At 40.4% G+C, this 18,058-nt stretch overlaps 1 protein-coding gene across 1 annotated transcript in view; it reads right to left on the reverse strand.

Annotated features, from left to right (window-relative positions):
- Nucleotides 1-803: 803 nt before the first annotated feature.
- The window catches only part of LOC125136638 (sterile alpha motif domain-containing protein 1-like), a 28,073-nt gene continuing 10,818 nt past the window's right edge, over nucleotides 804-18,058 (reverse strand). The window contains exon 2 of the mRNA XM_047797474.1: nucleotides 804-1,781. Within this exon, the coding sequence (XP_047653430.1) occupies nucleotides 804-1,766 (963 nt within the window). The 5' untranslated portion in view covers nucleotides 1,767-1,781. The remainder of the gene's footprint in view (nucleotides 1,782-18,058) is intronic.

The raw sequence follows: 18,058 nt of genomic DNA on the forward strand, positions 1-18,058 counted from the left end.
AGCAAGGTCTATATAATGAACAAAATATCTTAAACTATGACCCTATCTAGCTTTGCTCCCTGCTGAGGACATATCACAACCAACAAACAGACGGCCCTGGCATAGTTCCAACCCACTCTCTGGGGTTTGACTGGCTGGGATGGAATCACAGATCTGCCATGGCTTAGCTGTGGGACAGTGAGCCAATCCTTTTAACCTCACTAAAGCCAGGAAGCCTCCCATGTAAAATAGGGCTCTTACAGGTATCTATCTGACAGAGTTGTTACTGGGACAAAAATGCACATAAAGCATGTCCCACCCTGCTTGGCACACAAGAATCTCTTAGCGTCTCTATAGCTGGAAAGGCCTATAAAGTAAATTTTTAAAAGATATTTTAAGAGAATGGTTTTCACTGATATTACAGAACTCTTATAAGTTCAACTTTTTGATAGTAATATATAGATCGTCTAGGATACAGATTCACTGCTAATAGTACTAAACTGTACTGAAAAAGGCTGAGTCTTTCATATAAAACATCAACTATTTCAATACTAAATAGTCACAAAGACTTTGAAAGGAAAGGTTGCCCTGATGTACTACTCAGATCTAAAACGAATGTTCTTTGTACGAGTTTTGGAAATATCCTCTCGATTTCTTTCACTCCGAAAAGAGGACACACTCTCTCCAGGGAAAATTCAAGGTACAAAGAACCTGTGTTACACCCCAACATTTCGTCTAGCTTGACCGGCTTATAAATAAACGCCCCATACGCACTTTGCGATTTTATGTGTGTATCCTAAAGTTGCATTTACCCAGGAGAAATACTATTCTGGGTCACCTACTTCCATCTTAATGTCGTAGTTCCGGCCGAGGACGCTCTGGATAAGCTCCTGGATAGTCTGGTCCGAGGCCAGCTGGGCCTCGGACTGCAGGGAGGCGATGATCTCCTCGATGGACGTCGGGACCGCCCGCGCTGGCTGCGGGGTCTGCGGGGCGGCCTCGCGCGCGTCGCTCGGCGCGCTGCTCTTGAGGTCCGTTTTGAAAAGTGACCCGGAGGTCCGCCGCAGCTCTCCGCCCGAGCCCTCGCGGAGGAAGCGGGTGCGAATCGTCCCTCTCCGCCGGCCGGCCGCCTCGGCGTCGCTGGTGTCGCTGGAAGGGGAGCTGCTCTTCCTCTCTGGGGCCTTACGGGCCTTGCCGAGCGGGGCCGGCCTCTGGCTCGCGTCGCGCCCCCGGGCCGGGCCCTGGACGGGCATGCGGGCCGCGGGCCGCGGGCTCCTGGGACCCCGACGCGCCGGGGCCTTCTCCCTGCGCGCGGGCGGCGGCCTCAGGACCACGGGTCTGGACGTGCCGGCCCTGGAGGCGATGACCGGCGGCTTCTTCAGGGGCGGGTGTCGGAGGAACGCGGAGCTCCGCAAGTAGAAGTCCTGGGGGCAGAAGGGCTGCGTCTTCCCGGGAGCGGCCGCCTGGCTCGGGCCTGGGGGCTGCGCTGTATCTCGGGGCACCGGCTGCCGCAGGGCTGCATCGGGGGCCGCAGGGCCTTTGGCCCGAGGGGAACCTGATGGTTTCAGGGGCCCCTCGCGGCAAACGCTTCTCTTCTCCCCAGGGCGGACCGGGCCGGGGGTCTGGGGGCCGAAGGCGGAGACTTCAACCACAGGCAGCCTGGAGGCCAACTTCTGCTTGAGTAGGAGAAAATCCTTTTTAGTCTCCTTGCGAACCTTCTCAAGCTCCTTAAACATGTATGATTCTTCTTTGTACTTCAATCCAAAGTGCTTTGAAATCGTGGACATCCTGACTAATTTGTCCTGTGAAATGACAATATATTAATATATGTAATAAAACGTCCATTGATAAATAAAATTTCAGCTCAAAAAAGCTTCTCATGGTGCACACTCACTGTGCACAGGTGGGTAGTATTCCTTTATATCACTTTAAATCCAACTATTGGCCTTTTCACATGAACAATGAAAAATCTTTAAATCAGTAACTTTTTTACAGTCAGGGTTTCCAAAACCCCTGTTGGATTTGTTTTAATATTTCTTGAGGCAATAATGTAGTGTCACACTTCCAGGCAAGAGAGACCACACTACCCACAGGCATAGAAACTCTAAAGTAACCCTGCCAAAAAGAGAAAATAGAGGTCAGCTGTGGCTGGGCAGGATCCCACCTGCAAATATGTTTTTCAATTGCTCAGTCTTTTAAAAATATGAATTCACAGCCAACAATTTTAAATTGAGAGAATTTTCACATTAAAATCTAGACTTGCATCTTCTCTGGGGAAAAAAAGGAAGGTTCTGGCAATGCAAAGGCCCAGTCTGTACTCTTGTGGCAGGGTAGCAATTTCCCCTTCCTTCTCCAGCTGGTCCTTGTTGTCTGGGTTCCTTACCCAGCCTTCTTGGGCCCCTGGAGATGGAATGTATGGAGGGAGAGAGGTGATCAGCCCCAAAGTAGGCTGCAGTGAGATCATGAGGCCTTGAATGCCGAGTGTTTGCACTTTTTCTGTGGGCTAATGGAGATGCTCCAAAAACTTAACAGAAAAGTGGCTTGATAGTATCTGGGGCTTGGGGGCTACCAGTTTTAAGTGCGAAAAGGAATAAAAGGAGAGAGGGCACTAAGAGTCTGTAAGACCTAAGGGCCTGGGTTTGGTAACAAGAGTGAAAATACTGTAGAAGGTAAAACTGATAGGGTCTGGCCAGTGATTAGGAATAAATAAAACAGCAACTGTGAATGATTTTGATGAAGTCTTGCTCATAACCAAATGCATATTGGGATGGTAAATTTTATGTTATAGGTATTAAGAAAAACTTATGCTACGCAGCAGAATGAACTACGGCAAGTGAATTTTGAGATCCTGAGAATTCTGAGATCATTACCAACAGCTGGGCTAACCGAAGTATAAGTAGAGAACGACTAATGACAGATTCTTTAGTACACTCACAGGTGGGAGGTGGAAGGGGCAAGAGCTATCACAAAGTTGGGAAAATGATAATCAAGTTCCACAGAAGCTAAGAAGAGGAGAGTGTCAAGAAATAGGGCAAAACAGGAGTTCCCGTCATGGTGCAGCAGGAAGGAATCCGACTAGGAACCATGAGGTTGTGGGTTCAATCCCTGGCCTTGCTCAGTGAGCTAAGGATCTTGTGTTGCCTTGAGCTATGGTGTAGGTCACAGACATGGCTTGGATCTGGCGTTGCTGTGCCTGTAGCATAGGCCAGCAGCTGTAGCTCTGATTCCACTCCTAGCCTGGAAATCTCTGTATGCCACGGGTGCAGCCCTAGAAAGAAAAAAAAGAAAGAAAGAAAAGAAATAGGGCAAAACAATGAAAATAATGAATTAGAAGAAATAATTTATTAATGTCTTAGAAAAATCAAGGCCAAGCTTCTTTGAAAATAAAATAATAAACCAGAAACCCCTCTGGAATATCATTATTTGAAAATATGATTATCTACCAAGAAAACTTAAGCCCTAAAGAACTATTTAAAATTGTAATAAAGTCTGCAAGGCATTTAATTTTTTTAATTTATACAAAAAAAACCCAATAACCTCCTTTATACCAAAAGCATCATGGTAAAATTCCATTTATAATTTATTTAAAAGAGTAAATACCTAGGATTAAACATAATAAGAAATGTACTGAAACTGCATGAACAAAATTTTTAATTTCACTGAGGCATAAAAGAAAGATTGAACTAAATAGGCAGTTAATATTCCTTGGTAAGAAGGCTAAATATTTTAAATTTATCAGGCCTTCCCAAAATATTGTACTGGGTTTAATGCCATCATAATCAAAGTCAAAAAATGATATTTTGAAATTTGAAAAGTAATTCTGGATTCATTTGAAAGAATAAACAGGGTAGATTAGCCAAAATTTTGAACAAGAGAAATGAGGGGACACTTGTCCAACAAGATAATTAAAACTCATAGAGAAATTAAACTGAAACACAGCTGATAGAATCAACATGCAGACTGAGTGAGCAAAATTAAGAATAATAGGGGTTAGACTATAATGAGAGCATTATTATTATTCCATAAGTAGTGCTGAGACAGTCGGTTGACTCTGGCGGAGGACAAGGTAGGAAGTGGGGGAGTACCTCATTTTATGCCCCACACTAAAATCCAATGGATTTAACACTTAAATGTGGAAAGAAATATTTTTTTATGTTACTTTGCATTTCTTTGCTTATCACCTATCCACATTTCTTGGTTAAATTTCTTTCATAACAATTCATAAAAGAGTTATTTTTACAATTAGATTTCATTTATCATATACTATGGACAATATTAAGAAAAGATCCTATTTAGCATCTAAATATAGTCATATTGCTTTTAATCCCTAAAATAGCCACTGCTGGTTCTCAAATCCAAGACCCTGCTATATGACAGAGCTCTCATCTGGGAATCAACAGGCTTGCTTTCTCTACCCAGCTCTCCCACTGACTAGACCTTGGACTATTTAATTCTACCTGTAACAAGATTTCATTTTAAAAAGTGAAAATAATAATCTTTTGCCTCTTTTCCAAGCCGCAGTATATGAACATAAGAAATGACTTCTAAAGCCCTTAAGGAAGTTTCCTTATTTAAAAAAATGCTGTATAATTCCCCTCATAGTGTTTTGGCTGTTTATTGTTTGCACAGGTGGTAATATGCTCGTACTGACACCATCCACATTTCTTCCTACAAAAGACTGAAAGGTAGTAACTGGAACAGAGCACAGACCAGAAACACATTAGTACCTGATGGGAATCTCACTTGACTCTCTCAACTGCACTTCCCTTTTGTTTCTTGGTTCCTGCTTTGTATCCCTTCCCAATTTCTCCCAGGCCCTTTGTTTCCAACTGAAGTTTAACAAGTGTTCATTGTTTAACATTTCTCAGTACATTCCCTCCAGTTCTTCATAGGAAAGTTGTTCTTTATATGTAAAAATGAGCCAATAGGAAATAGAACTTCTATTGTGTTTTCAAGGTAGGTGGTATCCCGATGTTAAATGGGCCAGTCCATCAGAGCTTGTTGCCGTTACGACCCCCACCCGCCCTTTAACACCACAAAATATGTGAAATAATTTTTAAACATCCAATCTCATTGGAAAATAATATGTTCTCCTTTTTTTTTTTTTGGTAGCAATTTATTAAAAGAAAGAGACTAGTTCTGGTTTGGAGATACTCAAGGGGAAAAAACTAGCTGTCCTGAAAGGAGGAAGTATTTCTCTACCTACGGTGGCACACCTGCTGCTCACAATCTAGGCTGATTGTTTACCCTACACTGTGAAATGGGACAAAATATGCTTGAAACCTTCGCAACCTGGGCAGTAATTTCATCCTCCTCTTCTTCCCAATTATTGGATCTCTGTGCCTTTTCCCTTCCTCCTCTACCAGGAGGGTCAATGCCTGACCAGTGAGGGAGAAAGGTCAAAAGCCAGCCTTCTCTCCTCTCCCACAAGGTCTGGTCAGACATGAAGAGGAAGCTCCCCGCCCAAAACAGTGAAAGGCCCAGGGAGGGCTACCTGTGTGAATTCTGAGACAGGTTGCTCTCTGGTTCTTGAAACTGTGGCTGTTCCTCCTGTAAGAACAGAAGATCCCAAACCCTGCTCTAGATGCTAATTAAAGATGAAATACATAGAGCAGGTCACCAGACGACCTGGCTCAAGACTACACGAACACCTCACAGAGTGAAAGGGGTCCTTCATATGTTAGGCCTAGCCCATCAGAGTGTTATGTTGGGAATGGAACCAAAGCTGGTTATATGAATTACTTGTCCTCAACCTCCTTCTATATACAGTCACCTGTATACAGGTACCTCAGTGAGACAAGATTTAGATTCCCTTGAACCCATGGCCAAATATCATGTCAATTCACTTCCAAAATTTCACATCAACATCAATTGCAATACACAGCACCCAATTCCAAAAGAACTAAGTCCAAGGACAGTCTATCTCATTTAGTAGAATCTTCAGCATTGCAAGGAAGATAAAAATATTCTGAAAAACATTTGCTTTTGAAATATCAGTGGTAGAAAAGAGATCTATTTGCGCACGGATTATAATTTATGGAAAAGTCTGGGAGTTCCCATTGTGGCTCAGTAGTAATGAGCCCAACTAGTATCCATAAGGATACAAGTTCAAACCCTGGCCTTGCTCAGTGGTTTGGGGATCCAGAGTTGCCAGAAGCTGTGGTGTAGGTCACAGACGCAGCTCTGATCCGGAGTTGCTGTGGCTGTGGCATAGGCCAGCAGCTGCGGCTCCAGTTTGACCCCTAGCCTGGGAATTTCCATATGCTGCATGTGTGGCCCTGTTTAAAAAAAAAAAAGCTAAAATAGTAATAATAATTTGTGGAAAAGCCTAAAAGGAAAGATACAAACATTTAAATAACTTTGATAAAAAATGCAATAACAGTAATTTTTCTATTATCCCACACTTTCTATAATACATGTTTTGCTACCTTTAATTCTAGCAATATCAATAATAGTAGCTAACACATCATGCTAGTTAAAAATGAAATAGAAAACAGAGAAAAGATGTTTTCCAGCTCAGAAAAGATTTTTTTTCTAAACTGTTTGGAAGCCCACAGAAATTTTAATGACTAAAAACTTCCTATTCAATTATTTATAACCATTACCTAGAATATGCCCATACCCCTTAGGAATACACATCTATACATACAAAAATACATGCATATGCAAATACATAATAGGGTAATGGAACAACAAAAACACTCACCCTCCCTGCCTTTTTCTTCTCCCCATGTTTTATCTTTCCATCTTGGACTTGCTTAATCTAATTGATTAAATAGCCAAAAACAGGAAAATGAAGGAGGGTTTTTCCTTAATTATTATCATCATGCTTTTGACATATTAAATGTTGCATGCTCTCAACTTCAAAAGCACTTTGTTGAAGTTCCATATATACATCTTACGAACCAATCCCTCATTAATAATAATTTATAAACTCTAGGAAAAATATAAAAATCAACTACCTGAGGATTCTTAGAAGTAAACAAAAGATTTTGCAGATTGTGGAAGAGAGTCAAAACTTATGGAAACACGGACCTGAAAGTTCTTCATCATTCTGGCCAGAAGAATTAGAGGGGTGAAAAAAGCCCAGGCAACAACCACCAGTGAGGAGAGAAATCCAAGAGGCAAGAGAGGCAGAGAGGTTAATCCCCCAATTCTGTGTCTAAACCCCACACAAGTCTAGATTGACCTCTGAACCCTGAACATGTGGGACAAACTCAAAACTAACACTCACATGTGCTGGTTTAAAATGATATAGAAAACAGAAGCAAAAGCTTAAAGAGCAGAACTGATATTTAGCTGAACTTAACCTCCAACCACAGAGAATGAGAGCTCACAGAGAGTCAAGGTGGTGAACTGCCTGCTAAATGAAAAAAAAAACCTCCTTCAGAGGGATGTAACAGAACCCAGAGTTTACACAATCAAATGTTCACAATGTCCAGGATATAGCCAACAAATACTTAGCATAAAGAGATCCAGGAAAATGTGACCTAATCACAAAGGCAAAGAAAATTAACAGATACCAGTCCAGGAGTTCCCGTCGTGGCACGGTGGTTGGCGAATCCGACTAGAACCATGAGGTTGCGGGTTCGGTCCCTGCCCTTGCTCAGTGGGTTAAGGGTCCGGCGTTGCCGTGAGCTGTGGTGTAGGTCGCAGACGCGGCTCGGATCCCGAGTTGCTGTGGGTCTGGTGTAGGCCGGTGGCTACAGCTCAGATTCAACCCCTAGCCTGGGAGCCTCCGTATGCAGCGGGAGCGGCCCAAGAAATAGCAAAAAAAGAGACAAAAAAAAAACAGATACCAGTCCAGAGATAACACAGATATTGAAATTATTAAGCAAGGATTGTGAGGCAGCTATTATATCTATGCTCAATGAATTAAAGGAAAATACATTAGAAGAATAAAAAGTGAAGATCTTAGCAGAGAAACAAAAATAAATAGAAATTTCATATCAAAGAATATAATATTTTCAATAAAAATTTGATTAGCAGAGAAAAGAATCAGTAAACTGAAAGATAAATTAACAGAAATTATCCAATATTTAAAGGAGAGAGAAAAAAGTTTTAAGAAAAAAAAAAAAAGCCCTCAGAGCCCTGTGAGACAATATCAAAAGCTCTAACATATGGGTTATTGGTATCCCCAAAGGAGAAGGGAGAATGGGCTGGAAAAAATATTTGAAGAAATGACTTCTGAGAATATCCCAAAATTGGAGAAATATATAAATTCACAGATTCAAAAAGCTCCATACAGGAGCTCCTGCTGTGGCACAAGGGAATCAGCAGCGCCTTGGGAATGCTGGGAAGTGGGTTTGATCCCCAGCCTGGCACAGTGGGTTAAGGATCCAGCATTGCCCCAACTGTGGCTTAGTTCACTGCTGTGGCTCAGATCTGACCCCTGGCCTAGGAGCAGGGCAGCCAAAAAAAAAAAAAAAACTCCATACACTCCAAGCTGGATAAAGTCAAAGAAAATCACATGTAAGTTGCTGGACACCAAAAACAAAGATTAAAATACTAAAGGAAACAGAAAAAAAAACATTAATTATAGGGAAATAATTCAAATGATAATGAACTTCCCATCAAACACCACTGAAACCACAGGACAGTGAAACATGCTAAAAGACAAAAAACCGCCAACCCAGAATCAGATATCAAGAACATTCTTTAAAAAATGAAAGCAAAATGAAGACACACTCAGATATGAGAAAACTAAGAGAATTACTCACCAGCAGACTAAAAGCACAAGAAATGCTAAAAAAAGTTTTTCAGGCAGACTAAAGAGAAATTATACTAGTGGAAAATCAAATTCTTCAGGAATGAATAAAGATCAGAAATGGCAAATTTCTGAGTAAATTTGAAAAACCATCTTTTATCATATTTTCAAAAATTGTGCAAAATATTAAACATTGTCACATAGGGTGTTTGTACACATAGATATAATGCATATGACAAAAACTAGAGACTGGAATGGGGGTAAAAGAACTCTGGTTGTTAAGATTTCTGCATTTTAAAAGAAAAAAGATTTATTTTATTTTGTTTTTTAGGGCCACACCTGTAGGTATATGGAAGTTCCCAGGCTAGGGGTCAAATTGGAGCTATAGCTGCCGGCCTACCCCACAGCCACAGCTATGCCAGATCCAAGCCGAGTCTGTGGCCTACACACAGCTACACCAGATCCTTTAACCCACTGAGCAAGGCTAGGGATCCAACACATGTCCTCATGGATACTAGTCGGGTTCGTTACCACTGAACCACAATGGGAACTCTGATTTCTGCATTGTATGTGAACTAGTTCAACAGTAACTCTAGGTAATACAAAACAAAACAAAACAAAAAAGGTGTAATAAAAAGTTAATAGACAAAATGGAATGTATAAAATTTATTAAATCTAAAAATATTGTATACTAAATAAAATAAAATATATCCGAATGTGTGGGATATGGCTAAAGCAGTGATCAGAAAGAAAAGTACAGCTTAAACGCTTAAATAAATTTTAAAAAGGTCTAACATCAATAACATAAGTTTCCACCTTAAAAATAAAGGAAAAAAGGAGTAAAATATACCCAAAGTAAATAGAAGGATATAAGAACATATATTAATCAATTCGGAAACAGAAAAACAGTTGAGAAAATTAACAAAGCCAAGAGTTGGTTCTTTTTAAAAAAATAAATAAAATTTTTATAACTCCTAGCTAGATGCCTCAAAAATAAAAGTCACCAATATAGGAATGAAAAAAAGAATTTTCACAACAGATAGTAAAGGATAATGAGAGAATATGATAAACAAATCTAATAATTTAGATGAAATGGGGAAATCTACAAAACTGAAATTTATCAAAATTAAAATGACACAAAAAATCTGAATAGTTCTGTTAAATAAACTTATTCATTACCAGAAATCTCACCATAAAGAAATTCCAGGCCAAGATGGTTCTTTCAAACACTCAAGAAACAAATAACACCAATCTTAAACAAATATTTTCAGAAAATAGGAGAAACTCATTTTCTGAGATGTACATAACCCTAATACCAAACCTGACATTCTTTTTAAAAAGGAGAAGTACATACATACATCCCTCATAAACATAGATGCAAAAAAATTTGAAATATTAGCATAACAAATCAAAAATCTTCTCTTTTTGAAAAGAATAATATACCCTGATAATATAGCATTTATCCCAAGAGTTGAAAAGTTTGATTTAGCATATAAAAATCAATATAATTCATAATATCAACAGAGTACAGGAGGAAAAAAAAATGATCGGTCATTTTAATAGCAGAAAATCACATGACAAAATCCAACAGTCTCTGTGATAAAAATAAAGAAATGATTCTGGGAAAACTATGAATCATAGGGAACATCCTCAATCTGATTAATAGAATTTACAAAAAAAAAATTTGCCACTAACATTTTATTTTTGATTTCCCCTTAAAATGGAAAACTAGGCAAAAATGCCTCAACTCTTTCAGGGTGGGGGAGGGGAGCTGGGCACATGGCATGCAGACGTTTCCAGGCCAGGGATCAAACCAATGCTACAGCAGTGATCCCAACCTCTGCACTGACAACGCAGAATCCTTAGCCCACTATCACACAAGGGAATTCTGAAAAGTGTCTCAATTCTTACCACATTGATTCAACATTGTTTTAGAGGTCCTAGCCACTGCAATTTGGCAGGGAAAAGAAATAAAAGGAATAAAAACTGACAGGGAAAATGTAAAACTGTCTCTGTTTGCAGATTACATGGTTTTTAGGTTAAAAAATATCAAGGAATTTACAAAACAATTACTAGTGTAATTATTGAATTATCTAGGTTGTACAAGTTTAACTACAAAATCAATTGTTCCTCTTATTTATTTATTTTCTTTTTTTCCAGCCACACCTGTGGCATATATAAGTTCCCAGACTAGGGATCGAATCGAAGCTACATCTGAGGCCTATTCTACAACACAGCAACACTGGATTCTAGTGCATTTGTGACCTACACTGCAGCCCACAGCAAGGGCAGATCCTTAACCCACTGAGTGAGGCCAGGGCAGGGATAGAACCAGCCTTCTCACAGAGACAACATCAGATCCTTAACCAGCTGAACCACAACAGGAACTCCAATTGTATTCTTATATACTAACATCAAATAGTTGGAAAATAATGCCCTCCAGAACATAAAGTACATAGGAATTGATTTAACAAAAGATGTCCAAAATCTCTACAAATTACAAAACATTACTAAGAGAAATTAAAGACCTACATAAATCTAGGAACCATATTTGTAAACTAGAAGACTCAATATTGTTAAAATGGTGATTCTCTCCAAGTAGAGCTATAAATTCTATGCATTCCCAATCAAAATTACAGCAGGCTTCTTTAAAGAAATTACAGGCTGATTCTAAAATGTATACACATCTACAAATGACTTAAAATAGCTAAAATGATTTTCAAAAAGAAAAAGGTAGAAGACTTCCCCCAGCCAATTTCAAAACTTAGTACTTACTACAGTAATCCAGGCAAAGGTTCTGGAAAATCGTTATGCTGACTGAAGGAACCCAGACACAGAACAGTATATATATTGTATGTTTCCATTATGTAAATGTACAGAAAACGCAGATCAGTAGTTGGTTGGAGGTGGTAGGAGAAGGTGAGAGCAGGGGTGGATAGCAAAGGGGGCAGAGGAATGAAAAGGTTTCATTTCTTTTACTGAAGTAATTACTTCAAAAGCATATACACCTGTCAAGACTCATCAAATTGTACACCCAGACATTACACAGCCAATGCATTCTGTATAGCTTACTGAATACAAATTATACCTCTATAAAGTTGTAAATAGGAAATAAAAATTTGTTAAACTTTTATATTTGCATGCTAAAAATTAAAACTACTGAATTCCCTTAGATTCCTGCAGTGGTAATCCGCAAAAGATTGATTGTGGATCTGCGGCCTTCAATACCAAATAATCCTTGAATTAAGCCAGAATGTCCCACTGCCCACCAGCTTTTCAGGGCCACATTCAGGAAAAAAGCTCCCTATTCCATAATAGACACAATGAGCTCAGTGGGGGAGGTCCCCTGGGGGGTTTAAGGTTTGCCCCAAACAGCTAGTCCCTGACAAGAGATAACAGAAAATGTCAGGGAGTTAGAAATTAAACCTTCCACCCTCCCCGCAGCCCCCTCAGATTCCTCCCTGTCTCTTGCCTTCCTAACCCTTAATCTTTTCCCCACTGCCTGGTCATCACAATCTACCTATTATTTGCTCCCACCAGACTGTCACTCTTCCAGCTCCTCAGCCCGGGCTCCCAGCCCCAACCTCATTTCCAATCTCAGCCCTATTTTCCACCCCGATTTTCGCGGAGATCATGGAAGAGGAACACAGAAATTATCCGCCCAAATAGTGCAGCCTTTCCTTCCCACAGCACTCCCCAGACGAAGTTGTCCCTGCCCCAGTAGGCGTCCTCCTCTCACCCGCCTCTGGGGATGCCTCTGCTCCCATTCAGGTGGCGGGGAAGTTGGCACCTCGGCGGCGGGACCAAAAACCCTACCCGCCTTTCCAGGGCCGAGCGGCCGGGCGGGCGGGAGCCACCGCTCAGGTAAGGAGAACGGGTTCCGTCGCCCAGCAACGAGCCGCGCGCCCATCTCCTCCCCGCCCCCTGGTCTGGGCCCTGGAGGATTCAACCCACCTGCCGGCGCCCACCCGGCGCTTTTCCTCCTTCCAGAACCAGCTCTAGGACCACGTCGCAGTCGAGCTTAAACAGCTAACAGATCTCACCTCTCTGGGCGGTGTAGACGCTGATCCCAAAGAGCATCCTAGATCACCGCTTTTGCCCCCCTTAATCCAACTGCTTTCATGGCGGTCTCGTTCTTTCTGCATTGTATGAGTAATGCTGGAGCAGGAGACTTGAAGGGTTTGGGTTTTTTTTTTTTTTTCCTTCTTTATTTTTCTTTCTTGTGTGTGTGTGTGTGTTTAAACTGTATGTCTACACTACATGCCAGTTAAGAGTACCTCTCATGGGTTTTTACTGTGCTCTCCACCTAGAGCCGAATTCTTAAAAGAAAAGCTTGAAACCAAAGGCATGAGATTCAGACTTCTGGAGAGTTTATATTAAAATGCTGGGTTCAACTGTATTCAGAGTTTCTGGGGTCCAAGATAAGAAAGGTCGTAAGAAGCAAAAATTGGCATTATCTATTAAAGTTGAATATCCACATACTCTATGACCCAGCATTTCTACTCCCAATAGAAATGTATGCACATATGTGCCAAGAAGCATGTACAGCAGTACTCATAGCACTTTCATTTATAATAGCTTAAAAAAGGGGAAAAACCCAAATATCCATCAAGAGTAGGATGTACATATTGTGGTATATTTTTTTTACCATTTTTTAATTATGTTTTACAATGTTGTGTTCATTTCGGGTGTACGGCAAAGTACTTCATAAATTTTTTTCAGATTCTTTTCCATTACAGATTATTAACAGATATGGAAATAGCTCCCTATGCTATACAATAGGTCCTTGTTGTTTATTTCATATACAGTAGTGTGTATATGTTAATTCCAAATTTCTAATTTATCTCTCCCCTCCTCCTCCCTATCCCCTTTAAAAACTACGTTTGTTTTCTGTGCGAGTCTGTTTATGTTTTCTAAATAAGTTCATTTGTACCATTTATTTATTTATTTATTGCCTTTTTAGGGCCATATCCACGGCATATGGAGGTTCCCAGGCTGGGGGTAGAATCGGAGCTATAGCTGCCAGCCTACACCACAGCCACGGCAATGCAGGATCCAAGCTGCCTCCTCGACCTACACCACAGCTCACAGTAATGCCAGATCCTTAACCCACTGACCGAGGCCAGGGATTGAACCTGCAACCTCATGGTTGCTTGTCAGATTTGTTTCCACTGCACCACAATGGGAACTCCCTATACCACTTTTTTAGATTCCACATATAAGTGACACCATATGATATTTGTCTTTCTCTGTCTGACTTCACTTAATATGATAATCTCTAGGTCCAACCATGTTACTACAAATGGCATTACTGTATTCTTTTTCGTGGCTGAGTAATATTCCATTGTGTGTGTGTGTGTGTGTGTGTGTGTGTGTGTGTGTGTGTGTGTGTGTGTGTGTATACCACATCTTTGTCCATTCATCTGTGGACAACTCATCTGTTAATGAGCACTTAGGTTGTTTCCATGTCTTGGCTATTATAAATAGTGCTGCTATGAACATTGGGGCACATGTATCTTTTCGAATTAGAGTTTTCTCAGATATTTGCCCAGAAGTGTGATTGCTGGATCATACAGTAACTCTATATTGAGTTTTTAAGGAACTCCCATACTCTTCTAAGTAGGATGTATAAATTAATTGTGGTATATTCCTCAGTGCAATATATACTTGAAGGAAATGAACAAACTTCATCTGTGGGGAACAACATAGATGAATCTCTAACAAAGGTTTATGTTGAGCTAAGAAGCCAGACAAAGGAGTATATACTGAACTATTCCAATCATATAAAGTTTAAAACCCAAGCCAGCAAAAACTATAGTGTTTATGGATACATGCTCAACTGATGTATTACAGATAGACACAAGAAAGTAGTAATCCTAAGAGTCAAGCTAGTACTAATATTACTAATGTTTGGAGGTGGGGGAGGTGATGGTGAGTGGATGAACAGTACAGGAGGAGTCTTGAGGTATTAGCACTGTTCTATTTTTTAACCTTGGTGATGGCGGTTTGAGTTTTTTCTTTAGGTTAAATCACTGTTTTCTGTTTTGTTTATTTTTCTGTGTTATATTACACCATCGTTTTAAGAGGTCAAAAGAAAAAGAAAAGCTACTAGATGAAATAATGTAGATAATAGAGCTTTGCTCAATGCCTGGCACTTAGCAAGCCCTCAAATGTTTATTTTATGTTCCTCTACCCTCTACCAACCTCTCTCCAAATAACCAAGCAGCTAATATATGAGATCAGGAAAGTGGCAGATAAAACCTTCTGGTCATCTCTGAGACTCCACATGCTAGAAGGAGACAGAAGTTCAAGATGAAAGAATGCTCTGTGCTGCACAATTCCCTGATGCTGGGCCTCAGAGCAGCCGGACTGTGGAGGTCGATGCACTCAGGTATCCTCGGGCCTTCCTGAGGGAAACTCCTGCGCTAGAGGCACACATGGCCAAGCAGGGATGCCTAGCTTTGCCACTTGGGCAAGTTGCTTCCCTCTCTGGGTTTCTACAAGCTCATCTGTAAAATGGAGATAATACTCTTTACCTTGAAGGTAATACTCTCACCCCTACCGTAATGAGTTCAATACTGTTTGCGGACTGCCCACAAAATGAGACGTATTCTGCAGAGAAGGACTCCTTACCATACCTCATCTCACTGCTCTGTGGGTGTTCCATGAGGGCAGCTTCCTCCCAAGCATGAGAGTAACCCCTTCAGACAACAATTAGGAGTTCCCGTGGTGGCACAGTGGTTAACGAATCCGACTAGGAACCATGAGGTTACGGGTTCGATCCCTGCCCTTGCTCAGTGGGTTATGGATCTGGCGTTGCTGTGAGCTGTGGTGTAGGTTGCAGACGCGGCTCGGATCCTGCGTTGCTGTGGCTCTGGAATAGGCCAGTGGCTGATTCGACCCCTAGCCTGGGAACCTCCATATGCCGCAGGAGCGGCCCAAGAAATAGCAAAAAAAAAGAAAGTAAATTACTTTTCTGCGCTAACTTAAAAAAATAAATAACCAAGTGCTTAGGAAGGAACTGTTCTTGGTAGCATCCTAGATGCTGCCCCAAAATAACACATAGGCCATATTCCTAAACCGGAAATTTTTGAAAATTAATGTAACCTTGAAATATGTCTACCATATGGTCAGGAAGCAATTTAAATGGTAAATAAATATTGTTCAGTAATACTTTTAATAGGAATTCCTGCTGGGGCACAGTGCGTTAAGGATCCAGCTGCAGTGGTGAGGTCGCTGTGGAGGTCCAGGTTCAACCCCTGGCCTGGGAACTTCCATGTATCACAGGTGCAACCAAAAAAAAAAAAAACAAAAAAAAACTTTCTAATAATCAAAGATAGAAATTGAGTGTTCAAGTATCCATATCATAGCATAATATAATCCATCAGCTAGATAACATTAGCTTCGTTTTATCGATAAGGTGCTAATGTTCAAAGAGATTAAATATTTACCTTAAGTCCCCTGGTTAGTAATTAGCCCCGTGCTAGGTACACTATTCTAGGTTTACTTCTTTCTCTCTTCTTTTTTTCTCAGTTCCCAGACTATGAGCTGAATACAGGCCATAGAATCCTAACCACTAGACCACAAGGGAACTCTCATTCTAGGTCTACTTTTATCGAAAAAGGAAGAAAGGGAGGAGAAAGGAAAGGAAAGGAAAGAAGGGGGAGAGAGAGACAGGGAGAGGCAGGAAGGAAGAGAAGGAATATTACTTATTGATCTAAGGACATTTCAGATATTTGTTGATATTTTAATGCCTTCATATGAAAATGTTAATAATTTTGGTGCCATCTTAAAGAGAGAGAAATTAAAAGAGCAACATCAAATTATGCAAGCAATCATTGAAACACTTCCATCCTCTTTTCACCTAGTTTTGGAGCCCCCTGTTGGTTCCCTACATAGCAAGTAAAGGAAGCTTCTGTACCTCCAAAGTATTCTTGTAGAACAAATCCCAAACAAAGTTTTCCAAATAGAATTCAAGACCCCTCACAATTAAGTCCTGCCCAAAGGTCTAACTATTTGGAAAATGGGGTTATATCTTCATATCATGCACAAAATAAATTCCAACTAAATGAAAGATTTTATAATAGCTCAGAGTAGCAAATATAGATAAAACTTGTAAGCATTGAACTATAAAAGACAGACTATAAATTATTGATGGATTTTTTTTAAATCTATGCAAGATTATAATGTAAGTGAAAGCCTGGTGAAAAACTCACAATATTTGTGGAGAGATGAGATTAACATTCTTTAAATGAAAGATAGATAAGCACTCAAAACTTTGACTAAAAAATTGACTGAATAAGGTGTGAGCATACAGTTCCCAAAAGAAGAAATATTTATATTCAATAGAAATCTAAAAATATTCAACTTCAGGAATTCCCATGGTAGCTCAGCAGAAAGAAACCCAACTAGTATCCATGAGGATGCAGATTCAATCCCTGGCCCCACCCACTGGGCTAAGGATCTCACATTGCTGTGAGCTGTGGTGTAGGTTGCAGACACGGCTCAGATCCTGTGTTGCTGTGGCAGTTGCATAGGCCAGCAGCTGTAGCTCTGATTTGACTCCTAGCCTGGGAACTTCCCGTAGGGCACCTGTGGCCTTAAAAAAAATAAAAATAAAAAAATAATTAATTAATTAATTAAAATGAAAATATTCAACTTCAATAGTAATCTCCAAAATGCAAATTAAAACAATTTCATGTAATTTTTTAACCGAAATACAAAGTTATAGGGTATATGAGGAAAAGAATCACTCATAGGTTTCTGTTGCCATTTTACTAGATGTGCAGCAAGATGTCTCAAAAGCATTAAACAATTACATCTTTTGATCTAGAAATTTCACTTTTGTTAACTTCCTAATCACAGAGACACCCAACATTAACAATAATGATACAGAAGCATTGTCTTAAATTTAATCTCAGTTTCTAGCACAGCACGTGGGACATGGAGCGTCTTACACAGAGATAATGGAGAGAACTATTTATACAGGTATAGGTGAAGTTAAAGGGAACTAACATTCAGAGGTCTCGTCCTGGTGCAGTGTGTTAAGAATCCAACTGCAGCGGCTCAGGTAGCTGCAGAGGTTTGGGTTCAATCCCTGCCCAGTACAGTGGGTAAAAGGATCCTGCATTGCTGCAGCTCTGGTGTAGGTCACAGCTGTGGCTTGGATTCAATCTCTAGTTCAGGGAACGTCCATATGCCACAGGTGCAGACCTAAAATTAAAAAAAAAAAAAGTGGGGGAACTAACATTCAAGGTCTAGCAACAGCAGGGAGGTGTTACCACCCTTGATCTGAAGGGAAAAAGGGGTAAAGAAACAAAAAAAGTGTTATGAGAGTTGAAATTGCAAAGAGGGGGCTTCCTCACCCAGAAC

Source organism: Phacochoerus africanus, chromosome 9 (assembly GCF_016906955.1).
Source record: "Phacochoerus africanus isolate WHEZ1 chromosome 9, ROS_Pafr_v1, whole genome shotgun sequence".
NCBI lineage: Eukaryota > Metazoa > Chordata > Mammalia > Artiodactyla > Suidae > Phacochoerus > Phacochoerus africanus.